Below are 23,683 nucleotides of genomic sequence, written 5' to 3' on the forward strand. Positions count from 1 at the left end.
CTTGTCCTGTGAAGGGGGAAGGAGGAAGATCTGTGGATGATGCTGTCAGTTGTAGGATGAGAGTGCTGTGAATGAAACTGGTGCTTGTTGGGATAGATTTGGGTTGCATGGCTGTGAGTTGTAGCAGGGATTCTTAGTGGACAGGCAAATTTATCTCTCCTAATGAAATACAGTGTGGAAGTAATTTAGGTACTGCTCTCTGAGCAGGATCCTGTGCTGGGCCAGCACATTCTGCTGTTGGAAGACTCTGTCCTGGGCCCTACAAGTGGGTTGTGAATCCAGACAGCTCTGACCCTAAACAAAAAAAATGGTATTTTTTCTGTGTCAGCATGTTACACTTCTACCCTCTCCTAGGTATGAGAAGCTGCCTTCTGACTATCGAGCCCCCTTCATCCTGAACCTGGAGCACCCCCCCGTGTCTGGTCCCCTCACCATGGTGGCCAATCGCACCGCCTCCTCCACCCTGGCTTCCCTGTCCCGCTACTTCTACCACCAGCGCTGGATCTGGAGTGTCCAGTCAGGGCTGGCACCCGCTGTGCCCATCACTGCTGTGGCCCAGCTCCTGTCCACACTCACAGAGTAAGTTGCACACCAGACAGGGGTCCTTTTCCAAGCTAGTCCTGGGGATACAGGGAATGCAAAGTCAACCTTGCTTATTTCATTTATGAGGCCTTATAATAGGTAAGAGTTAAAGCTGCCATGCAGAGGGTTTTGGTCCTGTATGCAGCTTCTAGAGCCACTTGGGTCAGTGCTTTACCCAGTTCTGCAGCTGTAATTGGAGAAAATGAGAGAAAATGTCCTGGAAAATGTGCAAAAGGTGTTACTGTACCTGGTGTGTGCTGATCTTCACACAGGCTGTTCTGGCAGTGTCATATCTCCCCATTCTCTGTGTGCAGCTCCCTGTCTTGAGAAGGACAGTGTTTTGGGGTGAAGGGTACAGTCATTCTTGCATTTAAAGCTCGCAGTATGGGTGGAGAAGTCCTGCAGGTCTGACTTCCTCTCTGTTGCAAGGGTTCGTCTGTCAGAGGGTTTCCACTTTGCATCCAGTGGGGATGGCATTATCAACATGGTGCTGGAGCTGCCCATGCAGGTGAGCCTGGCTGCTGTCCTCATTGCTGCTCCTGGGGTGGATTCACCTTCCTGTGGTAGATTTATCATCTGCACACACCCCTGACAAGTACAGGGAGAAAGTAAAGCCACTTGTGGGTTGGGCATTTTTCTACCTTCATCTGCATTTAGAGAGCTGCTTTGTGGTAGCTGCTGTGCTGGAGGAGTTCTTGGGGTTGGGACAGCCTTCCTCTTTTCATCAGTGCTGTTTGATGGGGCTGTCTGTATAAGGGGGTGCTGGCTAGGGCTCATGCAGTGTCTCCTCTCCAGATTGATGGTTCCAGTGAGAGCAGCAGTGACAGGGAGAAGCACACCTGTGTCGTCCAATACATTCTCTTCCCTCCCCACTCTACCTCCACCAAGGACAGGTGAGGCTGCTCTTCTGCTCTCAGGGGGGGTTGGCAGTGGAGTCACAGCTCCAGACTTTTGCAGCCAGTGTGGAAAGGAGGGAGACCTCCACCATCTGGTACAGATAACCAGGTGTCAATGATTACCAGGTTGCTGGGGCCTTGCCTGCCACTTTTGGGTTCCTGTAGTTGCTCTCACAGCTCTGAGAGAAACTACAGTGGGCTGCTGACTCTGTACCACCTCACAGGACTTTACTTTTGACTTCCCTCCAGCTTTTCCACAGATGATGACAATGATACAGAAGTAGAGGCCATTGAAGTGGACACAGAACTGAACTTGGTCACTGAGTGCTGGGTAGAGCCACAGAGTGGCCATGTGCACAGTACTGCTGAGAACTGGAAGCACCTCCATGGCTTGCCCTACCAGAAAATACCCAAAGCGGTGAGTCCCTGAAAGGGGAGGGACATGGGCTCTTTTGTGGAGGGAGAAGGGTTCAGGGTAAGTGCACCACAAAACTTCAGGTAAATACTGAGGGCCTGAAGAGATGGGCATGCTAGTCACAGAAGTGTCTGAGAGGACTCTAAAAGAGGAACTGGCCACTGGCCATAAAAGGTTTCTTGATTGCAGTGCAGTGGATGCAATGCTGCTTTGGGACAGCTGGGAAAATACAAATTATTTTGTGAAAAGTCATTGCATTGGAGGAGAGCAAGCTGGACCAGAGCAGGGACTGCAGGTCGTGCTACCAGCACTCCTCCCGAGCAAGGTGAAACCAGGCTAAAGGGCTGGTGGAGAAGGAGGGAGCAATGAGTGAGAATAGGGTGGCTCAGGGAACAGGATTTTAGGTGTTCCCTCTCCTTGCTTTTTGACTCTTCTGCATTTGTGGGTATAATTCTGCTGCATAAACTGAGCCTTAACTCTTACTGCAGCTCTATCCCCGGGACCTTGCATGCATCGCCACCATGCTGACCTTCGAGTACATCAGCCAGCTGTGCCAGAACAAGGAGTGGGTCTGCCCTCCCTCAGACACCAAAGCTGCTGAAGGTGAGTCCACCATCTGTGTCCTAGCAAGCTTGATGGAGCAAAGAAGCAGCTAGATCTTGAATGTCTTAGGACCCACAGAAGGTAGAACAGGTATTTTGACAACTTTGTAGACTTTGATGGCTCTGGGTCACTTTTTTGCACTTATGCTAAGTTAGCAGAGAAATGGCTTCAGCCTGGGAAGGCCAAAAAAGCACTGAGGCTTTCTGCCTAGGCTGGAGAGGTGACAAGGTGACCTTGCTTGAGCCAGGGGGTTGGTCCAGGCGATCTTTCCAACATCAACCATTGTGTAATTGTGTGAGAGGAGCTGACTTCAGGAGCAGGTGGAAGATGAGCTCATCTCTTCAATGATAGGGCTGGTGTGCCTGGGCAAGTGGTTTTATAGAAGTCCTAAAGGGTATTAAGGAGGAGCTCCTCTGTTCTCAGTTTCAAGTCACAGTTCCCAGAGCAGTTTGTGGAATGCTGGTGGTCCTGTTCATCTCTGTTGCAGATCCAGACATGGGGCCTGGCTTTCGAGTGCATGAGATCCCATTCCAGTTCAACCTCATGAAACTCTTGCCCAGGTGCCAGCAGGTGGAAATGTTCTTTCTAATGCTGTCAAAAGGTAGGTGCCCCTTCACCACCTGCCTCCCCTTGTGTTCCTTCCATGACTATGGACAGCCTGCTCCACCTGCTTGTCTCCCTGGACAGCAGCATGTGAGCACTGCCATGCTTCTTTTGGTAGCTCAGTGCTGTTCTTCCCAGCTCTCAGCCCCAGGCTGTCCAGCTATATTGCTGCCTTTCCTGGGATGATAATTTGTAAGAGTTACTTTTGAAATCATTAAACCTAGATAGCAGCTTTGTGGTGGTGGTTCTTGTGTGTACCCCCAGCATCTCCACAACAGTTAGAGTAGCAGGGTGGGTCAGTGCAGGGTAACTAATGATGCCAAAACTCCAGGGCCTCCTCAACACTATCCAAGTCAGTCTTGCAGAGGTGCTGGGGAAATTCCTGTCTATGTGGAAGTGTTGTTTTGCAAAGGGCTGTCTCCTGGGGTCGTGGGCAAGTGGTGGCTATGGAGGTGCTGTCTCTGAAGCTGCTATGGTTCTGTTTTGAAGCAGAGAATGAGGAGGTGACCAAGGACTCTTCGTTTGTGCCCAATGAAATGCTACTAAACCTCTTCCATGGCTGCCTTCAGCATGACCTCAGTGACAGGGAGATCCCCATGGCTGATGCTGATCATGTGGCTTTCATGGAGCAGGTTCTGCAACGGGATCGTGATGGCCATCAGCCCCCCTTCACGCTCCCTGTCATCAGAGGTAAGGACCAGGAGTGTGGCAGTAGTGACACCAGCAGCAGTGAGGTTTTTCAGGAGCCTTGCTTTCAAGTCTCACCCTCAGCCGGGGTGTCTCAGATTGGTTTCTCTGTGATCCATTTCAGAGGAAACCCTAAAAGCTTCTGGGACCCTGGAGCAGCAGGATGCTTCTACATCCTATCATCTTGTTGGCAGCAATGGCACCAGAGATATGACTGGCTCCACAAGTACTCTGCAGGTACTGCTGTGCTGCTGTCCTTCTCCTGAGCCCCCTCAAAAACCAAGGCAGCAGCTGATAAAGAGCAGGAGAGTTAAAAGGGCTGAGAAAGGCTGAAAGCTGTTCTTGCCCACCTTTGGCAGCAGTTTAGGCTGTATCCTGTGTCTGAAGTCAAACAGGAATCTAGAAGGTGTGTGGATAGTTGCATTCACTCTGGGCCAAGCCTGTTACAGCAGCACTGGTACTGTGCTGCAGGTTGTTCTGAAACCATGGGCACTCACTGCCTAGAGTCAGAATTAGCCCCAGCACAGCTGGCTAAGCATCTCCTGACTGTTGTGTTGTATTCCTGGAGCCAGCTGCTCCCAGAATGGTGACTGCTAGAGCCAGGCTGCTCCCAGAATGTGCAGAGGTGACCAGGGGGGTTTCAGTACCAACCAGCAGGCCTGGAAGAACTTGCTCTGTGTGCTTGCTACCTGCCTCAAGGTGGGCCTGTGCCACATGCCATGAGTTTATCCAACTTCTGCTCTTCCACCAGAGCCTTGGCAACACAGAGCTGCCTGAGGATGATGTGACACTGAGTGACACCTTGGGGCCCTTTCCCCCTCAGTGGCGATGTTATGCCAAGCTGGTCAACCCGCAGCATGTGTTCCTGACCTTCCTGCCAGCCACCTTCTCAGGTGAGGGGGTCTATTGTGGGGAGCAAGAGGAGGCAGCAGTCCTGCCCATCTCCTCAGGGAAACAGAAGAACCAGAATCAGCTCCTGTAGGGTGGAGAGAAAATTGAATAGCAGAGTTCATGCACAGTCTTTTTGCACCACATGGCCAGGAATGGAATAGTGCCAAGTGTTGAATGTCCTGTTCTTTCCTCAGCACGTGGTGCTGCCCACATAGGGTTTTTAGGTGGGGGATGTGGTGTTGAGTTGTTTGCTAGCTGCAGCCATTTGGACTGTTTTCCCAGCGGGGTGGTTAAGGAATGGATTAAGGAGGTTGCTAATGGGATGGTCTGGGAGAGTCCCTGCTTCTGGGCATTGGCACTGGTCTGGCTTCCACTGAGGCACTGGTGAAGGCTGATAGGCTCTGTTGAAGCTGCTTCTACACACAAAAAGGTAGCAGGAAATCTGCTCTCTTGGGAATGTAGATTGAGAGGTTAAGCTGTTCTCACTGGACAAAGGATGATTTTATTTCCTTTTCCTCCAGATGTGCAGAAGCTGATGGCTTGTGGATTGGACAAATCTCCAAAAGATGAGAGTCGATCTGGAGAAGATACCATGGGACCTGTCTGTGCAGAGCGAGTCAGAGCCGAAGAGGGGGATGCTGCAGTGCCATTGCCAACCCTCAGCATAACACCAGCTCATGGTACTGACAGCACCTTGTTAAAGTATCAGTATCCTTGCTATTCTTGAGCATACTGTTGAGCAGATTAAAGCAGGAGGAGTAGCAGACTGCTGCAGCCTGTCAGCTCCTGCCTGGCAGTCAACAGAGTTGAGACAAGAGGCACAGTGATGTTCATGGGGGCATGAAGGAGTGTAATGTGAGTTGGGTGCCCATGGCCTAAGGTTGATTCCTTGTGGGCGAGAAGGTTGCAGGTAAGATAGAAGCTGCTAGGAATGGCAGTAGTGGGCTGCACTGGAAAGTCAGTGACTCTCATTTCATGATCCAGACTGGCACTGTCAGCAGCACACTGTCTTAGGGAGAAGAGCACAGGTCTTGGGGTGTATGGGATTTGATTGCACAGCCCCTAGGGCAGATCAGGCATGCTCACAGTGATGATGAAGGGTTGTGCTGCTGCGCGAGGTAGTGGTGGTGGTGGTGATGATGGTGATGAGCAGTCATGGCTGTAAAGGGGATCAAGGTGGCCAAAGCACTGAGCTGAGTGGTTGGGTGCTGGGCAAGAATGAGTGGTGAGAAGCTTGAAAACCCAATATCTAACAATATCAGAGGCCTTTGTCTTAGAATTGTCACTTTTGCAGAGGTGAGCCAGGACGCTGGGGAGCAGAGTGGCCCCTCACGGAGAGATGTGCACATCTCCTTCTGCCGGCAGAACTCGCAGTCTGAGCTGGCCGAGAGCCGCCGCTTCCGCTGCCCCATTTACATCTACAGCTGCTCCCTGGAGCTGCTGCGGGAGCAGCTCGTCAGCCCACGGGCACAGCGCCCTCCCCGGGACATCTTCTTCAGGTAATGCCCTAGACAGAAAACAGAGGAGTTTCCTCGGCAAGAGGCTGGCTCTGGCCCTGTCTTCTTGGCTGGGCCTCTCTGCCTTACAGCAGCCACTGCCCGTGCATGCCCTAGGCTCTGCTTCACTGGCACCAGAGCCTTTTACAGTCTAAAATGTGCTTCACTGGTGCTAAAGGCTGTGGTTCCTCTTCTCCAGGTCCCAGTCTCTGGAGCGTCCTCCAACTGCTGCCTGGCTAGACCACAAGCACAAGGAGTTGGTGACTTACTGCACACTGCTGCAGGAGCACTCCCACCAGTGCTATGTGAAAGGTGAGCAGCAGCACAGTGGGACCTGTGGTGGGACTGGGGTTGGACCCTGGATGTTCTTCTAAGAAAGCAATGTCTCACTTTCCTTGGGATCTTACTCCAAGCAAAGGGAGGAGCTGTGGGACTGATGTACCACCAGGAGGGATTTAAAGATGCCTCTGTGCATTCCTTATGGGCCTTGCAGAGGCTGTTCTCAAACCTGTGGAGTGCTGTGAGGGACCATCCCTTCTTTGATGCCTTCCTCTCACCTTCAGGGTGACAGATGCCGTGGGCACTCTGTGTCACCCAAGCCAGGCTAACACATAGCATGGGTGCCCTGGCTGCCTCCCGTCTCCAGCACCAGCACTGACTCCAGCTCTCTGCTGGGGCTTGGTGAAGATCCATCCATATGTGCCCACTGCCTGACTCCCACAGCCTCACATCCTTGGATGCCATGGGATGCTCAAGCACTGTGTTTATCTCTAGGGCTGTTCAAGAGCCTTCAGCAGTCACACAGCATCAGCTCCCAGGACCTGCTTACTGCCATGGACTACTGTGAGGAGCTGCTGCAGGAGATTGACATCACCAACTTCCTGCTGACGGTGTGCAGCCATGTGCGCTCGTTCCGAGAGAGCCACCAGCATTTCCACACACACTCCAAGGCAGCCAGCTTCCAAGTGGGCAGCATGGAGCAGGAGGAGGAGCAGAGCTCTAGGGAACGAGGTGTCTTGGTCTCTGAGTCAAGGTAGGGACCCACCTCAGTCTTGCTTCTCTTCTTAGCATCGTGCCAGGACAAATCTTTTTTCAAGCAACTTTTAGTGCCTGCTAGAAGGAATGCTGTAGGGCAGAGCCACACAGAGGAGCAGACACTTACAGTGAGACATCCACCTGGTATGGTGTCCACCAGGACCCTCTATTTTTTACAATCTCTGATGACATCCATCCTTTCTCTGATAGTCTTGGCTCATTGCTGTCCCATCTGGCCTGAGCTGGAGGGCAGTTTGTTTGCAAGCCTGCAAGACTTGTTTCTGGAGAAATTATGCATCTCCTGCTGCTGCTTGACTCATTTGAGTTTGCTGTTGACTCTGGTGTGAATGACAGCTTTGTTATCCTTTTCTAATGAATAAAGTGTCTCTTTTTAAAATTAAAGCTCTTGGAAAAAATGCACAAGGGAAACACGAAGGCAGAATTGAAATATGCTAAACTTCTGTCCTGTTCCTTAGGGTATTTATGAGGTTTGTATGTCCTCTGAAAGCTTAAGGGAGAAAGAAGTGCTGTGCCTTAGTGTCTGTGAAAGAAACAGACAGTTTCTTTATGTGAATTCACTAGCATTTGTTGGGAATATCCAGTGCTATGTCATCTTGTACTGTAAATCATTGAGGTGAGACTGTGATTTTGAAGAATTTTCAGTGTTTAAAAAGTAAGGTGACTTCAAGTGCTACTTTCCCCAAGAAAAACTGTGGCTTCCTTTTTCTTGTTGTTGTTTATAGGGTCTTATGAATCACCTGTCTGAATGCAAGTTGCCTAAACTTTTACTGAAGAATGTATAGCTTGTAACACATTGCACCCAGATCTGCCCCTGTATCACTAATTTGAGTACCATGGGAGTGCTTTGACCAGTCAACATCCCACTCCCCAGATTGCTTTTCCTGAGTTTTAGGGAATAATTCTGTCATGGAACTGCTGAGTGAGCATGGGCTGAGCTTTGCTGCCCAGACCCTGGGGTGTTGACATGTCAGGGGCTGTGATGTGTCCTGGACTGGCTGCTGGTAGTTGAGGTTGCTGCAGACCTGTCTGTGTCTCTGTTTCCCAGGCAGGGTGTGTGTGTGGTGTACAGACCTGGCAATATGATCAGCATGGTGAAACTACCTCAGGCCTGGCTTCAGACAGCAGCTGGGCACATGGGTGGCTGCTGGGCTGTGGGGTTGTGGGTGTTCAGATTGTGTTGACATAGATGAGGTTTGGGGAGCTGGGAGGTGGGATACTGGCAGCATGGATAACATGTAAAACTTGTCTTGTTTCTCAATCTGCCTGTCTGACCTGCCCACAATCCTGTCAGTGCTGAAATGGAAGACTACAGTGAGCAGGACTCCCATAACATTGCCAGCCCCACAGAGGAGCCAAAGAGCAGTGTGGGCACCAGCTGCTGTTCAGAATTTCCCCTCTCACTGCTGGAAATTGGACAGCCCTGCCAGGCACACCCAGACTTGCATAAAATTATCCAGGTGAGGAATGTGCAAGCTTGACCTGGCTTCAACAGGAGTGTGTAGAGCAGGATGTCTGTTTCATACTTGGGATTTCTCTTTTAGGAAAAATTCCTGGAAATTGGAAGTTTACATTTCAAGCCAGTGCCATCAAATCCTCACTATTTCTTCTACTGCCCACCATCAGCCAAGAAAGAGGTAGGCATGAGGCTGTCCTGGAGGCACCTGGTCCTTGTGGAGTAGCTTTTCTTGGTGTCAAATATGGATTTGAGGCTGGCAGACTCATGGGTAGACTTAGTCCCTGGAGCTCCCATCAACACCTGATGATGTATTGCTTGGCATGGTTGTAGTATGTGCCCTTTTTCTCTCCATCTCAGGAAGAGGCATCTCGGGATCAGGCAGACAGGAAAGGCAGTGAGGACATGGAGGGATCAGAGGCAGAAATGGCAGCTGAAGAAGGTAAAATTTGCTTGCTCTGTCTTGGAAAAGAAAATGTCTGTCCATGTGATGATGCCTTTCAGAGCTGGGTGTGTCTGGTTGGGTCCCAGAGGTGTGGACCTGGTTTGCTGACAGGGAACCTGTATCAACAGGAGCAGTGTCTGGGTGCTGCATTGCCACAGAGAGTGACCCAGAGCTGGAGGTGGAGTACCGTGAGAAGCTGGAGCATGAGTTCCCAGACACAGATTCCCTCTCAGACTCCAACACAGTGAACCAGGATGATGACTCCTTCAGCGTGCTGGGAGGGGACTCTCTCAATGAGCAGGAGTTCCTGGAGCAGGAGATGCCCCCGCTCTTTGTGCACCTGACCTGCTCAGTGAAGCTGCGCAGCCAGCACAGCTCCATGCCCGTGCAGTCCCTGCCAACCTGTCTAGGTAAGAACAATCCTTGCTGGGGGGTTAAATGGCAATAGGGCTTCTGTCAGGTCCCTGCTGGGTGAGCAGCCCCTGGAACAAACATGCTGTGTCTTAAACAGCAATCTCCCTGGACCAGCCTTCACTGTAAACCCCCAGGGTTTGCCATGATCAGACAAGGGCTTTTCCACCAGGTCTCCCACTTGCTGTGGGATTGGTCATGGAAGGTTGAAAGGATCATGGAAGATGATGGTGGCCTTCTTGAGCCTGTCCAGGTGTGTGTGACAGCCACCTCTTGCAGTCTCTGTACTTGCCACCAGGCTGGGTATGTGTGCAAGCAGAGATGTTTGTTGCTTGAGTCCCTTGGTTTGTGATCTCTCCTCAGGGGAAGTTCTGGGCTGCCTGGAAAGCTGCCAGGGCTTGAACACCATTGACTTGGGGGACCTCTGTGTGACCCTGGACATCTTTGTGTTGACACTGCCCCTGGAGATAGAAGTTGTGAACACAGACATCCTCCACAACAGGTAGGTGGAAAGAGGCCCAGTCACCCACCCTCTGTCTGCCCTAGCCAGACAGTCATTCTTGGCTCATCTCCATGTACTGAGGCTTACAATTCTTCTTCTCACAGAGCCCGTCACAGCCTTTAGAAAACGAAAATATTTCCTAGATAGGCTCACCTTCCCTAGAGATCCCTTTTGTGCTCTCTGTGTCTGTTTATTCTCTCTGGCTGCAAGGCTCAGGCTGCTCTCTCTCCGGTGACAGATGCACCTCTGAGAGCAGCGTGTCCTTCACGCGCTCTCCAGGGCAGCCATCCTCCTTCCGCTCGGACGAGGACATCATGCACAACCTGGAACGGCTCCCGTCCACTGGGGATGAGAGGTATGGCACTGCACAGCCCTCACTGCTTCCTTTTACTGCCTGGGAGCTGCACGAGTGAGAAGGACTGGTTGATTGTTTGTCTCCTCTCTGCTAGGCACCCTGCCCTTTCCAACCTCCCTGGAGTGCACAGGCAGGCTATTGAAGCCACCATGAATGAGGTAAGCCAGATTTGCCTCCCTGCTTCCAGCCAGAGCACTCAACTGCTCTTCCACACTTCCTAGCCTGCTCCAAGCTGCAGCCTGTCAGCTGAACTGACTGTTAGGCTTCCTGGTGTCACATAGGATGTTATCCTTGTGGTTCCCAAAAGTGTGGGATTACCCTGAGAAAATTCTTACTTGCAGTTGGGGTGGGCCAGGCAGAGCTGTCTTCTAAAGGCCTTTTCTTAGGTACATTCAGGAGATGAGGGATCTGGGTGATGAGAGAGGCTACCTTCATCCTGTTGGGGCTTGGGTGAGAACGGGGGGGTGGCTTGCAAACTCAGGTCACCTGGATGTTGTTCTGTGTCCTTGCTGTGCTCAGATTCGCTGGCTCCTGGACGATGAGATTGTGTCAGCCCTGCGTCACTCTCAGGTCATCAGCACCTCCATCCTGCACAGGGTGGCCACCCACATCTATAACTCCAAGGGCAGGCCCAGCTGCCACAGCGAGGTGGTGCTGCTCCAGTTTGTCTTTGGGCCTGAGCACTCTCTGGAGAAGTTCAAGGAGGTAAAGAGAAAGCCCTGAGGCAGCCCCATGCTTTGCTTGCTAGCAGGATGCTTATTCTTCTCTGTGTTGCAGGAGTTCAGGAGAATGGCTCTGCCAGGCTACATCCTGAATGCAGAAGGCAACGACTACCACTACGTCTCCATCAGCCGCCTGCACTCCAGGAGGACTGCTCCAGAGCCTTCAGGGACACCCTGCTTGCAGCAGCCAGCTGCAGGGGGCACCAGGACAGGTGGTGGCCAGGAGGGGACCAGTGAAACAGAAGCAGAAGGCTCTGAGCTGTCACACCACACAAGCTGTGTACTCCCAGAAGAAGGCCAGGGTCTCTGGGAGTGGCCAGAGAGTGAGACACACATTGTGCCGGACACAGGAAACCCTGCAGGTGGAGGCAGCCACACACAGAATGAGGTGAGAAGCACTGAATAATCTGTTGGAAGCACTGAGAAGCTGTGGGACACTGATGACAAGGAAGCATGGTGGGATTTTTTTTCAGTGCCTGTTTTTCTGGTAATTTTTGTGACTTTGGCTTTATGCAGGCTCCAGGAGATATGCTGAGACTTGATCAAAGCAGAACAACAGGCCAGGACTCCATGGAAGAGGCAGTTCCAGAGACAACCATACAGTCATTGCCATCATCATCCTCTGAAAAGGGAAACAGTGAGAAATCACCACTGGTGACACCATCTGCAGCAAGCCTGTCTGAGTCTGTAACACAGGGCAAGGAAGGTAGGAGCTGCAGTGTGGGCAGGATGTACCTCAACATCAGAAACTTTAGAAGGAAGAGGCCAGTTCTGGCTGTGACCTACATAATATAACTGCTACTCCTGATTCTGTCCCTAAATACCTGGATTAGTACCAGGACTTTGGTCTCTTCCTTGCCAGGGTGCTGGCAATTCAGTGCTTAACAGTACCCAGGATGCTGTGCTGCTGTACTGATACCCCTGATGACATGACTGATATTCCTGGTGACTTCAGAGTGGCTGTGAGAGCCCCATTCCCCAGCACTGCCTCCCCGTGGCCAGCACAGCCTGGTTGTCCTGTGGCATGATGTTTCTCCAGTGGATGGGGCATGTGATGGGGCTTAGCAAGTACTTTCATGGCCAAACCCCTCTTCTTTTTGCAGGCTCCAGCAGGCAGCGCCCCAGCCGTGTGCAGAGCCTTGTGTCGAGCCAGGGCAGCATGGACTCCGACCATCTGGGTGAGCCTGCCAGGGCAGGGGGGCACTGACAGTGACACACATGGGGGGCTGTGTGCCTGGGCTGGGGTGAGCCCTGAGGGCAGGGTTTGTGAGTGGCTGCCCTGCCCAGGGAGGAGGTGTTTTGCCAGGCCTAGGGCTGAAGTGAGGCTGCATTGCAGGTTATGATGGGGGTAGCAGTGACTCGGAGTATGAGGAGGCGTTAATGAGTGACCAGGAACCCAGGTGTCCCCTTATGCCGGATTTCTGGCTCATCATAAAAATCCATCAGGACCGAGTGGAGGTCTACTACCACACACGGTAAGGAGGCTCCCCTGTCTGACCACTGCCTCTCTGCACTGTGACCTTGTTGCCACTCACTCATCTCTGGATACAATCTCCTCCTTGCCCAGTCTGGGTGGGAAGTTGCAGGACTAGACTGGTGCTCTATAAGGGGAAAATTGACATCTTTTCTCACTGTGTTCCTGCTCCCAGCACCCAGTGATGGGCCCTGTCCAGGTGCCCTGCTGACCCCATCCTCCCTTTGTTCATAAAGCAGCCTGAGTGTGGAGAAGGCAGAATCAGCAGAGACAGAAGAGGAGCAGCCAGGGGAGTGCCAGAGTCTCAACCAGGTGGTGGTGAAGAAGATCAGTGAAATCTGCAGGGTTGTCAATCAGGTAATAAATCTTAAGAGGGCACTAACAGAGCTGCCAGTGATTAGATGGTTTAGATCAGAAGGGACCTCTGGAGGTTGTCTAGTCTGGGCTCAACTCAGAGGGTCTGGGGAGCCAGTTCAGCTGGTGGAGTCCCAGCTTGGGGGGTCACAGGAAAAGGGACTCAGTCTGTCCCTAACACTTCTTGTTGTCTTCTGTGGCTGTGCAAGCAACAGAAGCAATCTTTCCCCATCCTTTGCAGCGCTTGCTGCTGCAGGACCTGCATGACAGCCACATATGCAACTCATTACTGGTGGCAGAAAGTGAGGAGGACATCTGGAAGAGTGAAACACCCTATACTTCATACAGGCAGCGTGTGATGCCCACGGATGGTATGGATATTCCCTTAGCCATGCCTCAGCTGTAGTGCTACAGAGATGCCTAAGAAGGTGTTAACTTCCATGCTGTGGCCCCAGCTGTGTCCTATGTTCTTTACAGATTACTCTGTAGAAGAGAGCTACCAGCCCCGGGACTACCTGGCTGCCACCATGCAGTTCATGCCAGGGCACTTTGCCTGTGGGGTGGTGTGGAGCACACTCATCCACGTGCATTCACGCCTCAAGATGGGCCCCAACATGGGCGTCTCACGAGGTGCGTACAGCCCAGGCTCCTCTGTCCCCTGTGGCATGTCAGGAGTCCAGCTGCTGGCTGGATTGGCACTCCAGGGAAGGGTATGTGGGATAGCTAATGTCCCACATTGCCCACAGCTATCCAGGCACTTCGCTCCGTGCTCAACGCCTTCTCTGTGGTGAACAGGAAGAATATGTTTGTCTACCAGGAACGTGCCACTAAATCTGTTTTCTACCTCCGGTAAGAAGCCAGCGTGACTTGTTGGCCTTGCTATGTGTGTTACACAGACTGAGGGCTCCTTGGGACAGAAAGTGTCTGCCCAGCCTCAGGGACCGTGTTGTGACCAAAGCAGCAAATATCTGATTTCTGATGAGTCGGTCACATCAAGCAAGACCCATCCTGCTCTCCCTGTGCTAAGCCTTTACATAGGAGGAAAAATGGTGGCTTTTTTGAGGGAGCCAGAGAGCAGTTTCTCCACAAACTCCATATTCTAAGGACTAGTCCCCACAAAGTGTACAGGGGAGAGCAAGGAAGATGCGGATCTTCTGTGGATGTACGATGCTGTCATCCTTGGGAATGAAGGTTCTGACATGTCTTTCTGTATTCAGGCTGACTGAAACCACCCACAGTGGGAAGGTGTGGGAAGCAGAGAGCAGCCTGAGTGCATCATCTCGCTCGCTGGCACTGACACGCAGCCAGGAGCCCATTTACACTGAGGATCTCATGGTGAGTCTGCTGCTCTCTGTCAGTGGATGTGGGTGCTCATGGTCATAGGAGTGAAGGCAGCTCAGTAGTTCCAGCAACGTGGATTTTATGTGGGGTAAAACTTACACTAGAGATGTGTGGAGTGGGCAGCAGTGGGTGGCATCTGCCTGACCCTGCTGGCAGCCTGGGACAATGATGGATCTACAATTCATGTGAAACTACTTCCACATGGCTGCTTTTGTTTCTCCAGGGTTCTCGTTCCTCTCTGGACACTGCCTCATGCCGTAGTGTGGACTCTGCCCGCCCTGTGGGACAGATAGACAGACACATCCAGCTGATGGTCCATGGTGTTGCCCCAGCAGGTATGTGTTAGAGCACCTGGCAGCAGAACTGTGCTGATGTAAAGCAGAGGAACAAAGCTCTGCTCCCTGCCCTCTTTGCTTGAAGAGAGGAATCTCACTCCTGAGCAAATAGCTTTTCCCTAGCCCAGAGCTGCTCTCTGTTCTGTGTGGTTGAAAATATAAGGAAAGGATCTGTAGCCCACAGTGAAGCCTCCTGTGAAGGAGTACATTTGTCTTTGCCTACTGCACCAGCAGTCTTCTGTGATCATGAACCTATAGAAAAATATGTCTGAAGAAATTGATGGTGGGGAAAGTCATGTTCCCTGTGGGAAGTGTGTGAGGATGGTACATCATAAACAGGGAGGGAGAGGTGGCTGTAATCATTCTTACTGGATGGGGTGAAAAAGCTGCTGTTACCTGTGCTCTCCTGTCAGGGCCTGAGATCACAGACGAGCTGGTGAAGGTGCTGCGCAGACGCCTGGATGAGGCCACCCTGGACATCATCACTGTCATGCTGGTGCGGAACTGCAAGCTGACCCCAGCAGATGTGGAGGTACCTCACTGACTAATCTGCTCTACTCATCCCAGGGCACTGTCCTACATTTTCACCTGTCTCAGCTGCTCCTGCCCCAGGGGCAGATTGCTACATCCTGTTCCCTGCTCCAGTGCTTGGTCAGCATTAACTGAGGGATGTACTGTGTGGGTGCCAGGGTAGCTGGGAGATTCCCTCTGCTGGTTTTGTAGCATGTGTGTGTGCCCTCCTTCCCACACCTTGGAATGAATATCTGCCTGCATCTTGGGGCTGTCTGGGGCAGGGCCAGGAATTGGACTTTGATGATCCTTGTGGTCCCATCTAATCAGGATATTCTATGGTCTGTCTCAGGGCACTGTCTAGAGTTCTGCCCACCACACTTCTCCCTTTGCAGAGCCAACAATCATTTTTATCAGTATTAGAGCCCCAGGGCAGGCTGCTAGTCCCAGCTGGGTTTTAAAGGCTCCTGTGTGCAGTTTATCCAGCCCCCCGGGACGCCGCCCACCGAGGTCCTGCAGTTCTCGCTGCCGCCCTCGGCCGCGCCCTGGCTGCACGCCGTGGCCCATTACCTGCGCCAGAACCTGCTCATCTTCCTGCACACCCCCAAGTACACCGATAGCAACGTGGAGCACCACTTCAAGGTGAGCAGGGCTGGGGCTGGGACAGCAGTCTGCCCACCTTCAGCTGCTGCTGGGGGTGTTTGTTGGGCAGCTCAGACACCATGTGGCCAGCTCTGCCATGGAGGGTTGGGGAGAATCTGACACTAACTCCTGAGGCCTGGGAGAGTTTTACAGGACAGCACATCCTGATGAACCCAGACAGGCCATGCTGTCATGACAGGCAGTTGCTGTGCAAAAAGCAGCAACTACAAAACTCATGCCCACAGTCATCTCCCAGGAGCATGGGAGATGACCCCCTTTCAAAGCTGAACCTGGCTCCTTGCATGGCTCCCTCAGATCTAAGGACTGAAACATCAGGATTAATAAAAATTTGGGAGCTGCTACCCACTCCTTAGCATGGCCATAGTAAAGACAGATACGTAGTGCCACATAACTCTGTGTGAACTGTAAGATGTTCCTTCACCCAGCAGTGGTGATCCCTGTGTTGGCAAGTGTTTTGAGTAGATCTAGATTTGATTCTACGGGTTTGGGAATCTGCATATACACAAGCCTCTTTCCGTTTAAGGCAAATTCTCTAATCTTTGTCAGTATTCTTCCTTGTTCTCCTTAGCACTACTTCAACCACAATGGGAGCATCCCTGACCAGGATCTCTATTTGTACAACAAGCCAGGTGGCCAAGGCACTGGTGGAAAAGGTATTGTACTCACTTCTTCTGAAACAGGGTATGGGGGTGTGTGTTGGGAGGTGTTTCCATGCTGGAGAGCTATGAGTGATTGAGGAGGGTCAGTGCTGGGGGAGTGTGTTCCTCCATGGCTGCAAGGTGGGTAAGGTGTGTGCCTGAGGCTCTGCACACCTCTGCACGTGTGGCAGAGCAAAGTAAGGCCTTCCCACAAAGCAACTTGCTAAGCTTGACCTATTGCTGCAGAAAGCAGCTCTAGACACAGCCAGACCTCAGTGTGGGGCACAGAGGCTCCATGGGGCTGGAGGTGGGGGCAGTTGTGGCAGAAGCCTTGCTGCAGAGGGAAATCTGGGTGTGTGTGGGCAATGTCCTTGCTTTTTCTCTAGACTGCTGGAGAGGGGATTGGGTAGGGCCCACCCTGCAGCAGGTTGGCAGGTTGGCACATCATGTTTTGTCCAGGCCGTGTGGTCTGTCACCTGGCCATTGTGTGACTTGTGCCCCTCGTGCACTGTTTGAATGTTCTTCTGTTGTGTAGGTACCATGTCGGACCTTGTGCAGCACCTCTTTCCACTCTCTCACTTCCAAGGTAGCACCCCTGGCTCCAAGTGTTACTCCATCTCCTTTTCCCATGCAGCTCTCTGGTCCCAGCTGTTCTTGTTTTCCTTGTGTTGTGGCTTCAGCTCTGACTCCTCTGTATGTTTGTGTGTGTATGTCTATAGCTGAGCCCTGTTTCTTGCTGGCTGGATAAAGGAGCAAACAGAACCTGTTGCCTTGAGGTGGCAGCTCAGTGATTCCCAGCTTGCAAGCAGTGAACTCCAAAGTCCTGCATCTTTTTTTCCCACAGGTCCAAACAGGCATCTCTTCACTGAGGAAAACGGGAGTCCTGGTGTTTCAAATGTCATTGATGCTCCAGGGTGTAGCATCTTCACTCTCCCAGTGGCTGTGTCCTGGTGTGGGGTGTTCCCTTGCTTAGCAAAGGGCTGGAGTGACCAGGCACTATTAGATGTGTGCTTTGTAATCCAGTGACCCTGGGTCAGAAGGGGCTCAGAGACCGCCACAGATGGGAGATAACAGTTCCCCAGCACCCCACGTCCAGTGCACCAGGCAGTAAGACCCTTGGCAGCTCTTGCTGACGTACCTCACTGAAGCAGAGCAGAGATACAAAAATGGATGTAAAAGGGAAATGTGCCAGAGGCTGAAGAGACCGAGTGTAGGAATTTATCCAGGAGAAGAAAAGGGGAATGGTCTATAATAACCACATGATCATTCAGCCATTTTGGTGGGCCTAGGGCCAACTGCCAAGGCAGAGTGTTGAGGAGTTTGTGCCCTTTACTGCTTAAAGAAAGCAAGTCTGGTTGGTAGAGCTCATATTCACTGTCATGTGGGGCAGATTTCCTGCTCTGTATTGACACCCATATCCTGCAGAGCTGCCCCGCTGCAGCAAGAGGCTCTGTGGGGATTGCTCATAGGTGTAGTTTCCTTTCCTCAGTGTGGATGCACATGAGCTGCCCTCTGATTTGAACCTCTCTCCTTTGTGATCATCTCTCTGATCCCAGTGCACTCTCCCTTGTGTCTGCTATGTCTTGGAGGAAAGGTTGCTGCAGAGCTTGTGCTTCACAGGGAATGATGGACACTGGGTGGTTGTGCTGCTGAGCCAATAGGCAGGGGCTGAACTTTTATCTGCAGTGACTCCAGGCTAGTCCTGGGTGTGAGCCTGCCTTAGCCCCAGTCCTGCCTGGTTGGGGTGCATGGGGAAGGCACTTGATCCTGTTCAGGTGTACAGTGAGGAGGGTGCTGTGAGTGTAATCTGCAACAAGGTGTCCTATCTGCAGGGACTATACATCCCTCACAGCCTGGAGGGGGATGATGAAGAGTATCTGGGCCCTGCACTCTGTCCCTTAAGAGGACAGGCATGGTGACCCCCATCCTGGATCAATCTGCATAAAGGCTCTCCTGGTGCAAATGGAAATACTTTCCTCTTGCATGTGATGCTGGACAACCCAGGAAGCTCCTGCAGGGCAAGGTGAAATCTGCTGTGACTCTACAGGAGAGAGATTCTTGGAATGACAGGGACACCCTGTGCCAAACATGCTTCTTACCCTGGCTCCCCACAGGCACAGCTAGCCTCTGCTCCCCTGGCTGCCTCCCCTCCAGTGGGCCCTGCCTGTGACACTGAACTCAAGTGGTGACACGATGGTCTCAGCTGGCAAGGTGCGGGCAGGCATGTGGGGCTGTGCTTGGTGGGTGTTGATAGAGGCCGTCTCGGTTCTGCCCCGCAGGAATCGCGTGCATTGCACTGACATTCGTGGATGAGCACGGCAGCCCCACCTTGCTGCCCCATGGGGACAGGCCTGACCCTCTGAAGCTGCCTTGCTCCTCTCCCATCGTGGGCCTGCTGCAGGACAGCGATTTTGAGAGCCTCACAGCCGTCAGCAGGCACCAGCCTGGGGTGGAGCCCCTGCCTTCAGGTGGGGAGCTGGCCAGCAGCCATTGCCCACAGCCTGCAGGTCCCGTGGGGCACCTCGGGGGCTGGGAAGGCAGGGCTGAAGAGCCAGCAGAGCTCCCCTTTCCCCACAGAGCCTTGCGTGCGGGTGCGCCTGGATATCTGGGAGAAGGGCAACATCAGCCTGCTGCAGCTGTCGGAGAAGCTGCGCGGGGCCCTGCGCCACGCGCTGTGCGACGCCGTCATGGAGTTCCTCGTGCTGCCGGCCCCGCTCTGCGTGGAAGCTGCCTGCCCCCTCAGTGCTGCTGACCTGGAGGACCTGAGCTCTGCGGGTGAGAGCCTGGCCAGGATGGGCACCTTGGGCCTTCACCCTGCCTTGCTCCTCCTGCCTGGCCTGCAGGAGCTTGGCTGTGCTGGGGGAATCTGGTTGGGTGGGCAAGGAGGGAGAAAGCTGCTCTCCCCTGTGGTGTCTTGGGGAAGAAGCATCATAGACATTGGTGTTGGAGAGATATTTAAGGGTCTGTCTGTTCCCTGAGACTGAATCCACTTTACTGGATGTCACTGATGGCTCTTTCCCTTCTCTCCAGCCAGGGTCTTGCCAGACACAATGGGGTACCCAGCAGCTTTGCAGGGTGAGGCTCTGCAGAATTTTTGCTTTGTCTCCCCAGGAGGCCTAAGGAGGACCATGTCAGAGACCAAGGGCCTGGCCCTGGCCAGTGGGGGACCTGGCAGAAGCTGTCCTCCACCCCTGCACTTCACCTCTGCACCTTCACCAGGCTCTGGAGAGCCAGTGACACCCACAAACAAGCTGGGACGCCGCAGCTTCTGGGACATGCTGGTAACGTGGCTGAAGGAACAGGGCCTATACCGTCCTCTTAGTGTCAGAGGAATGGACAGTAGGGATCTGGCTGGGAGTGGGAAGCCAGGCTTGCAGCAGGGACTTTGAGATCAGGGCACTGACTGGGCTGTGTATGTATATAATGATTACCTTAACTTATCCCTTCCTCTCCTAGAGCAAGACAGAGTCCTCAGAGCTGGGCAGCCCCAAGACTACTGATGACATTGTGCTGGAGAGGCCAGAGGAGGCTCGCACCAGGCGGCGGCACAAGACAGAGAATGTGAAGCAGCACCTGAGCCAGGATCGGGCCACGGCCACAGCTGAGCTGGAACAGGCACAGAGGCAAGCACAGCCTGCAGGCTGGACAGCCAGGATGCTGTTCCCCCAGTCTGTTATACATTGCTCTGCATCCTGATGGCCTCTGGACCACACTCCTTTTCCTTGTAGTTTCTCCCTTACACTGCAGTTTAGGAAAGCTGCTTTCCACACACAAAGCCTTATCCCTTACTGCTGGAGTGTTGCTGGGAGCACAGCAGTTTCTCCCTGCCAGAGATCCCTTCTCTGCACTGTGGGGCCCTGTGCAACACCTGACACTCATGGCTACTGACCAAGAGTGACCCAGCTCAAGGATTGTGTCAACCCAAAAAGGAGGCTCCCAGAGCTCTGCTTTGGAGCTGTGAGGGGACTGTTGCACTTTTCTACCTTCACTACAGATGGCTGATGTAGTGTAACTGTGCTTCTCTTCCCTCTCCTCAGGCGCCGGGCCTGCCAGTTGGAAGAAGGAGATGTAGGTACCATGCATCCACTCTTCAATCAAACCTGCCAGCAGTGGATGGCATTCATGAACCACCTGGGTATGTGTTTCAGCTCCTCCAGATGGGCTGGGAGTGGGCCTTTCTACCCAGAGCTCTCAGGACAAGTCCTCTTCCAGCAGCATCCATCTTCATTCCTTGCTGGTCCTAGTTACACACCCTGTCTCTCCCCAAACCTTCCCAGAGTCACATTGGTGTCAGGGCCAACATCAGCATTAGAAAGCTATTGCAGGAGGCCTGGCATGTGCCTGTGCATCAGAACAAGCATTCTAAAGCCTGGGTTATATCTGCCATGCTCCAAGTCTGGGGCTTGCTGAACTTGCCTGCAGCTGCTTTGGAGAGACCTGGACTCCAGCAACCGACTGTGGTAGTGCTTGAGCTCCCAGGTGTAGCAGGGATGGAGTATCTGAGCCTCTGCAACATGCTGTGGGACTGTGAAGTTTCATGGGAGACCCTCTTGCAGGCAGGGAGGGAGAGGATTGCAGGGATTTGGGGTTGTATGGCTGCCATGTTGTTACTTTCTGGTTGCCTTTCACTTTGGTGTTTGTACATCCTCTCACACTCCTGCTGGCAAAGTAGAGCTCTCCTCTTCCTCTGATGTGGAGTAAGTCAGGGAACAAGTAATAAGTGGGGGAATAAAGTGCTGTGCTCAGAGCATACAGGGTGTTTGGTCCAGGCCCACTTTGGGCCAAAACCTGAAACCAGGGGTTAGTTCAGGCTTCATCTTCTCGTCCATTTAAGGTTCTTGTTCTCCAGCTCTGCCTGCCTCAGGCCCTTTGCCCTCTCCACTGCTCATGTGGGCAGAATGTGGCTCTGGGGCAGCTTGGCACTTGTCCTACAGTACATCTTCCTGCAGGGTGCCCGTCGGTGCAGCAGTGCTCCTTGGAGATGGTTTCTCGTTTCCTCCTGTCCTCCATCCTAGTGGAAGTGGTGAACCTGGTCACTGCCCTGGCAAGTGACACCTCTGTCAAAGTGTTTGAGCAGATCTGGTGAGTTATGCAATTCACAGGTGGCTGTTTAGCACCAGCAGGTGTTGATCGGCTGTACTTCTACTGCCACAACTCTACTTGGCAGCCACCTCTGGGGCTTTTCTTTGCAGCTACCATCAGGGCACTGCCTTCCTGCCCTACAAGTCTGGTCAGAATACCAGCCCTTGCCCTGGAGTCATCAGACACTTCATCCTGCTGGGACGCAACTTCCAGCAGTGGCGTTGCAGCACAGAACAGGGTGAGTGCCTGGCTGTGGTCCCTGGGACTGTGCTGGGGTCTTTTGGGGGGGACATCAATGAACAGGGGTCCCGTCCTTACTGGGACAGACTGCTTGTGCCCTGAGGTGGGCACTGGTTTTGTCTGCTTTTGCCTTCTGAGACTGTACTCTTGAATGTGCTTGTGACAGTTTATTTCAAGATGAGCTGAGCAGTACTGTGGCAAAACATCCTGTCGTGACATCTTAATGGCATGGTGGGACATAAAAGTGGGATGAACCAGTACTGAGGGTCATAACTATGGCTTCTTCCAGTTCACAAAGGGCTCCAGCGCTTTGAGGCCATGGAATTCAGCTCAGCAGAGAGAGGCTCTGATCCCAGCCTTGTTGGTCGAGACCTGGTGCCCCGGCAAAGGTTCCTCTTCATGGAGATCATTGACAAAAAGGTAGTAATGGCTGTGGCTGTTAACAGGGGACTGTAACTGAGCTCTTGCCATTCTCCCTGTTCCAGCCTGTTATCTGAAACTGGCTGCAGCTGCAGCAAGTACCACCAGAGCACCTGGGGCAGCCTGAGCCACCGTGCAGGCGCTCTCTGAGCATGTCCTTAAGTCTTCCTCCCCTTCCTCTCTCTCCAGCTGACCCTCTACACTTACAACTGGTCCCCAGACCTGGGGGCCAACTTGAACTGCTCCCTGACACGCCTGCTGCAGTGGCAGAATGCCCGGTCCCACATCGTGCACTGCCTGATCAGCCAAAAGCTGGGACTGTTCCACCACCACTGCTTCATGGACACGCCCTGGCATGAGGACAGCAAGCAGGTAGGGCACCACTCCAGGCAGGGCAGTCTTTTCTTCTTCAGGAAGGGCCTGGGCAGTCTGGGGGTCTGAGGAAGCTTGCAAGCACCTTTTGTGTCGTGATTGGCAGGGCATCCCCAGACATTCATATGTCCAACTTGACCATTTCCAGCCAGACTGTGCCCTGCTTTTGGAGACAGGTGATAAGAGAAGCCAGGTCCTTCTGCTGGCAGCACTTATGGGTGACTGAATTACTTAGAGTGGAGGCTAAGGAATGGGCTCCCCACTTCACATTAGAGTCATGGTGGGCCCAGGTATGCTCCTTTTCGAACTGGTAGTGAGAAGGCTAACACAGATCTCAGCAGATGGCCAGAATTGGATTTACTCTGGGGGTTCTTGCTCCAGGGCTGGCAGTAAGGAGGCTTTCATGGCTGTGTCTGTTTGCTTAGGAGCCAAATCCTTTCCTGAACTCCACTTTGGAGGTGGATGCACTGATCCGGAGCCCGTGTCCCCCACCCAGCAAGGAGCAAGGCCGGCTGGGCAGCTCTGCCCGCAGCCTCCCGCCCCTGCACTTCCACCCCGACGTGGTGCCCTTCGACGAAGCCCTGCGGGATGTCACCACCATGAGGCGCTTATCCCATGGGCCTGACCTGGGACCTTTTGACCCTGTGGCTTGGCATGGGGCCCAGTTCCTGGAAATCAAGAGCATGGAGAGGAAAGGTAAAGCTGATTGGGGACTGATAGCATGGGAGCCTGCCTAATAATCTCACTTCTGGAAAAGGAGATCAGAGCAGAGCAAGAGTTTTGTTTTGTGTGGGAATGGGTTATGGCCTGTTCAGGATGGGAGTGAAGGAGAGTAGCAATTCTTGTGGCTTGATGCTCTTGTGATTGCTCTCTTTCCTTCAGAACTGGAGAAACAGATGAAGATTGAAAACCTCTTTGTCACCTGGCAGCAGAGATCAGCTCAGTCCAACATGCCTATCAGTGTGAGTGCAGCCTGGACAGGTGGTGGGCTGGGCCTTCTTACAGCACGCTGGGAGCACCAGCAAAGGGGAGCACTGCAGCTCCGAGCAGGGTGTGTGGTGAGGGTGGTGCTAGGCAGTGGAGCAGTGGTGTCTGCTTGAACTTTTGGGCATGGGGCCTCACTGCCCAGCACTGAAA

General features: G+C 52.9%; 1 protein-coding gene across 1 annotated transcript in view; it reads left to right on the plus strand.

Annotated features, from left to right (window-relative positions):
* The window catches only part of SZT2 (SZT2 subunit of KICSTOR complex), a 53,003-nt gene that overhangs the window by 18,881 nt on the left and 10,439 nt on the right, over positions 1-23,683 (plus strand). The window contains exons 16-60 of the mRNA XM_059478614.1: positions 355-579; positions 1,012-1,090; positions 1,378-1,475; positions 1,728-1,896; positions 2,382-2,496; positions 2,984-3,097; positions 3,589-3,789; positions 3,911-4,023; positions 4,538-4,679; positions 5,199-5,357; positions 5,972-6,176; positions 6,373-6,485; positions 6,948-7,206; positions 8,521-8,686; positions 8,771-8,863; positions 9,043-9,124; positions 9,256-9,537; positions 9,902-10,040; positions 10,279-10,395; positions 10,490-10,553; positions 10,915-11,100; positions 11,173-11,505; positions 11,634-11,823; positions 12,221-12,295; positions 12,454-12,592; positions 12,828-12,948; positions 13,187-13,316; positions 13,423-13,575; positions 13,692-13,794; positions 14,163-14,280; positions 14,510-14,621; positions 15,035-15,153; positions 15,609-15,773; positions 16,363-16,447; positions 18,712-18,900; positions 19,010-19,207; positions 19,544-19,713; positions 19,889-20,055; positions 20,470-20,567; positions 21,382-21,514; positions 21,625-21,752; positions 22,044-22,174; positions 22,364-22,546; positions 22,972-23,242; positions 23,429-23,508. Of these exons, the coding sequence (XP_059334597.1) occupies positions 355-579; positions 1,012-1,090; positions 1,378-1,475; positions 1,728-1,896; positions 2,382-2,496; positions 2,984-3,097; positions 3,589-3,789; positions 3,911-4,023; positions 4,538-4,679; positions 5,199-5,357; positions 5,972-6,176; positions 6,373-6,485; positions 6,948-7,206; positions 8,521-8,686; positions 8,771-8,863; positions 9,043-9,124; positions 9,256-9,537; positions 9,902-10,040; positions 10,279-10,395; positions 10,490-10,553; positions 10,915-11,100; positions 11,173-11,505; positions 11,634-11,823; positions 12,221-12,295; positions 12,454-12,592; positions 12,828-12,948; positions 13,187-13,316; positions 13,423-13,575; positions 13,692-13,794; positions 14,163-14,280; positions 14,510-14,621; positions 15,035-15,153; positions 15,609-15,773; positions 16,363-16,447; positions 18,712-18,900; positions 19,010-19,207; positions 19,544-19,713; positions 19,889-20,055; positions 20,470-20,567; positions 21,382-21,514; positions 21,625-21,752; positions 22,044-22,174; positions 22,364-22,546; positions 22,972-23,242; positions 23,429-23,508 (6,712 nt within the window). The remainder of the gene's footprint in view (positions 1-354; positions 580-1,011; positions 1,091-1,377; positions 1,476-1,727; positions 1,897-2,381; positions 2,497-2,983; positions 3,098-3,588; positions 3,790-3,910; positions 4,024-4,537; positions 4,680-5,198; positions 5,358-5,971; positions 6,177-6,372; positions 6,486-6,947; positions 7,207-8,520; positions 8,687-8,770; positions 8,864-9,042; positions 9,125-9,255; positions 9,538-9,901; positions 10,041-10,278; positions 10,396-10,489; positions 10,554-10,914; positions 11,101-11,172; positions 11,506-11,633; positions 11,824-12,220; positions 12,296-12,453; positions 12,593-12,827; positions 12,949-13,186; positions 13,317-13,422; positions 13,576-13,691; positions 13,795-14,162; positions 14,281-14,509; positions 14,622-15,034; positions 15,154-15,608; positions 15,774-16,362; positions 16,448-18,711; positions 18,901-19,009; positions 19,208-19,543; positions 19,714-19,888; positions 20,056-20,469; positions 20,568-21,381; positions 21,515-21,624; positions 21,753-22,043; positions 22,175-22,363; positions 22,547-22,971; positions 23,243-23,428; positions 23,509-23,683) is intronic.

Source organism: Ammospiza nelsoni, chromosome 9, assembly GCF_027579445.1.
Source record: "Ammospiza nelsoni isolate bAmmNel1 chromosome 9, bAmmNel1.pri, whole genome shotgun sequence".
In the NCBI taxonomy this organism is placed as follows: Eukaryota; Metazoa; Chordata; class Aves; order Passeriformes; family Passerellidae; genus Ammospiza; species Ammospiza nelsoni.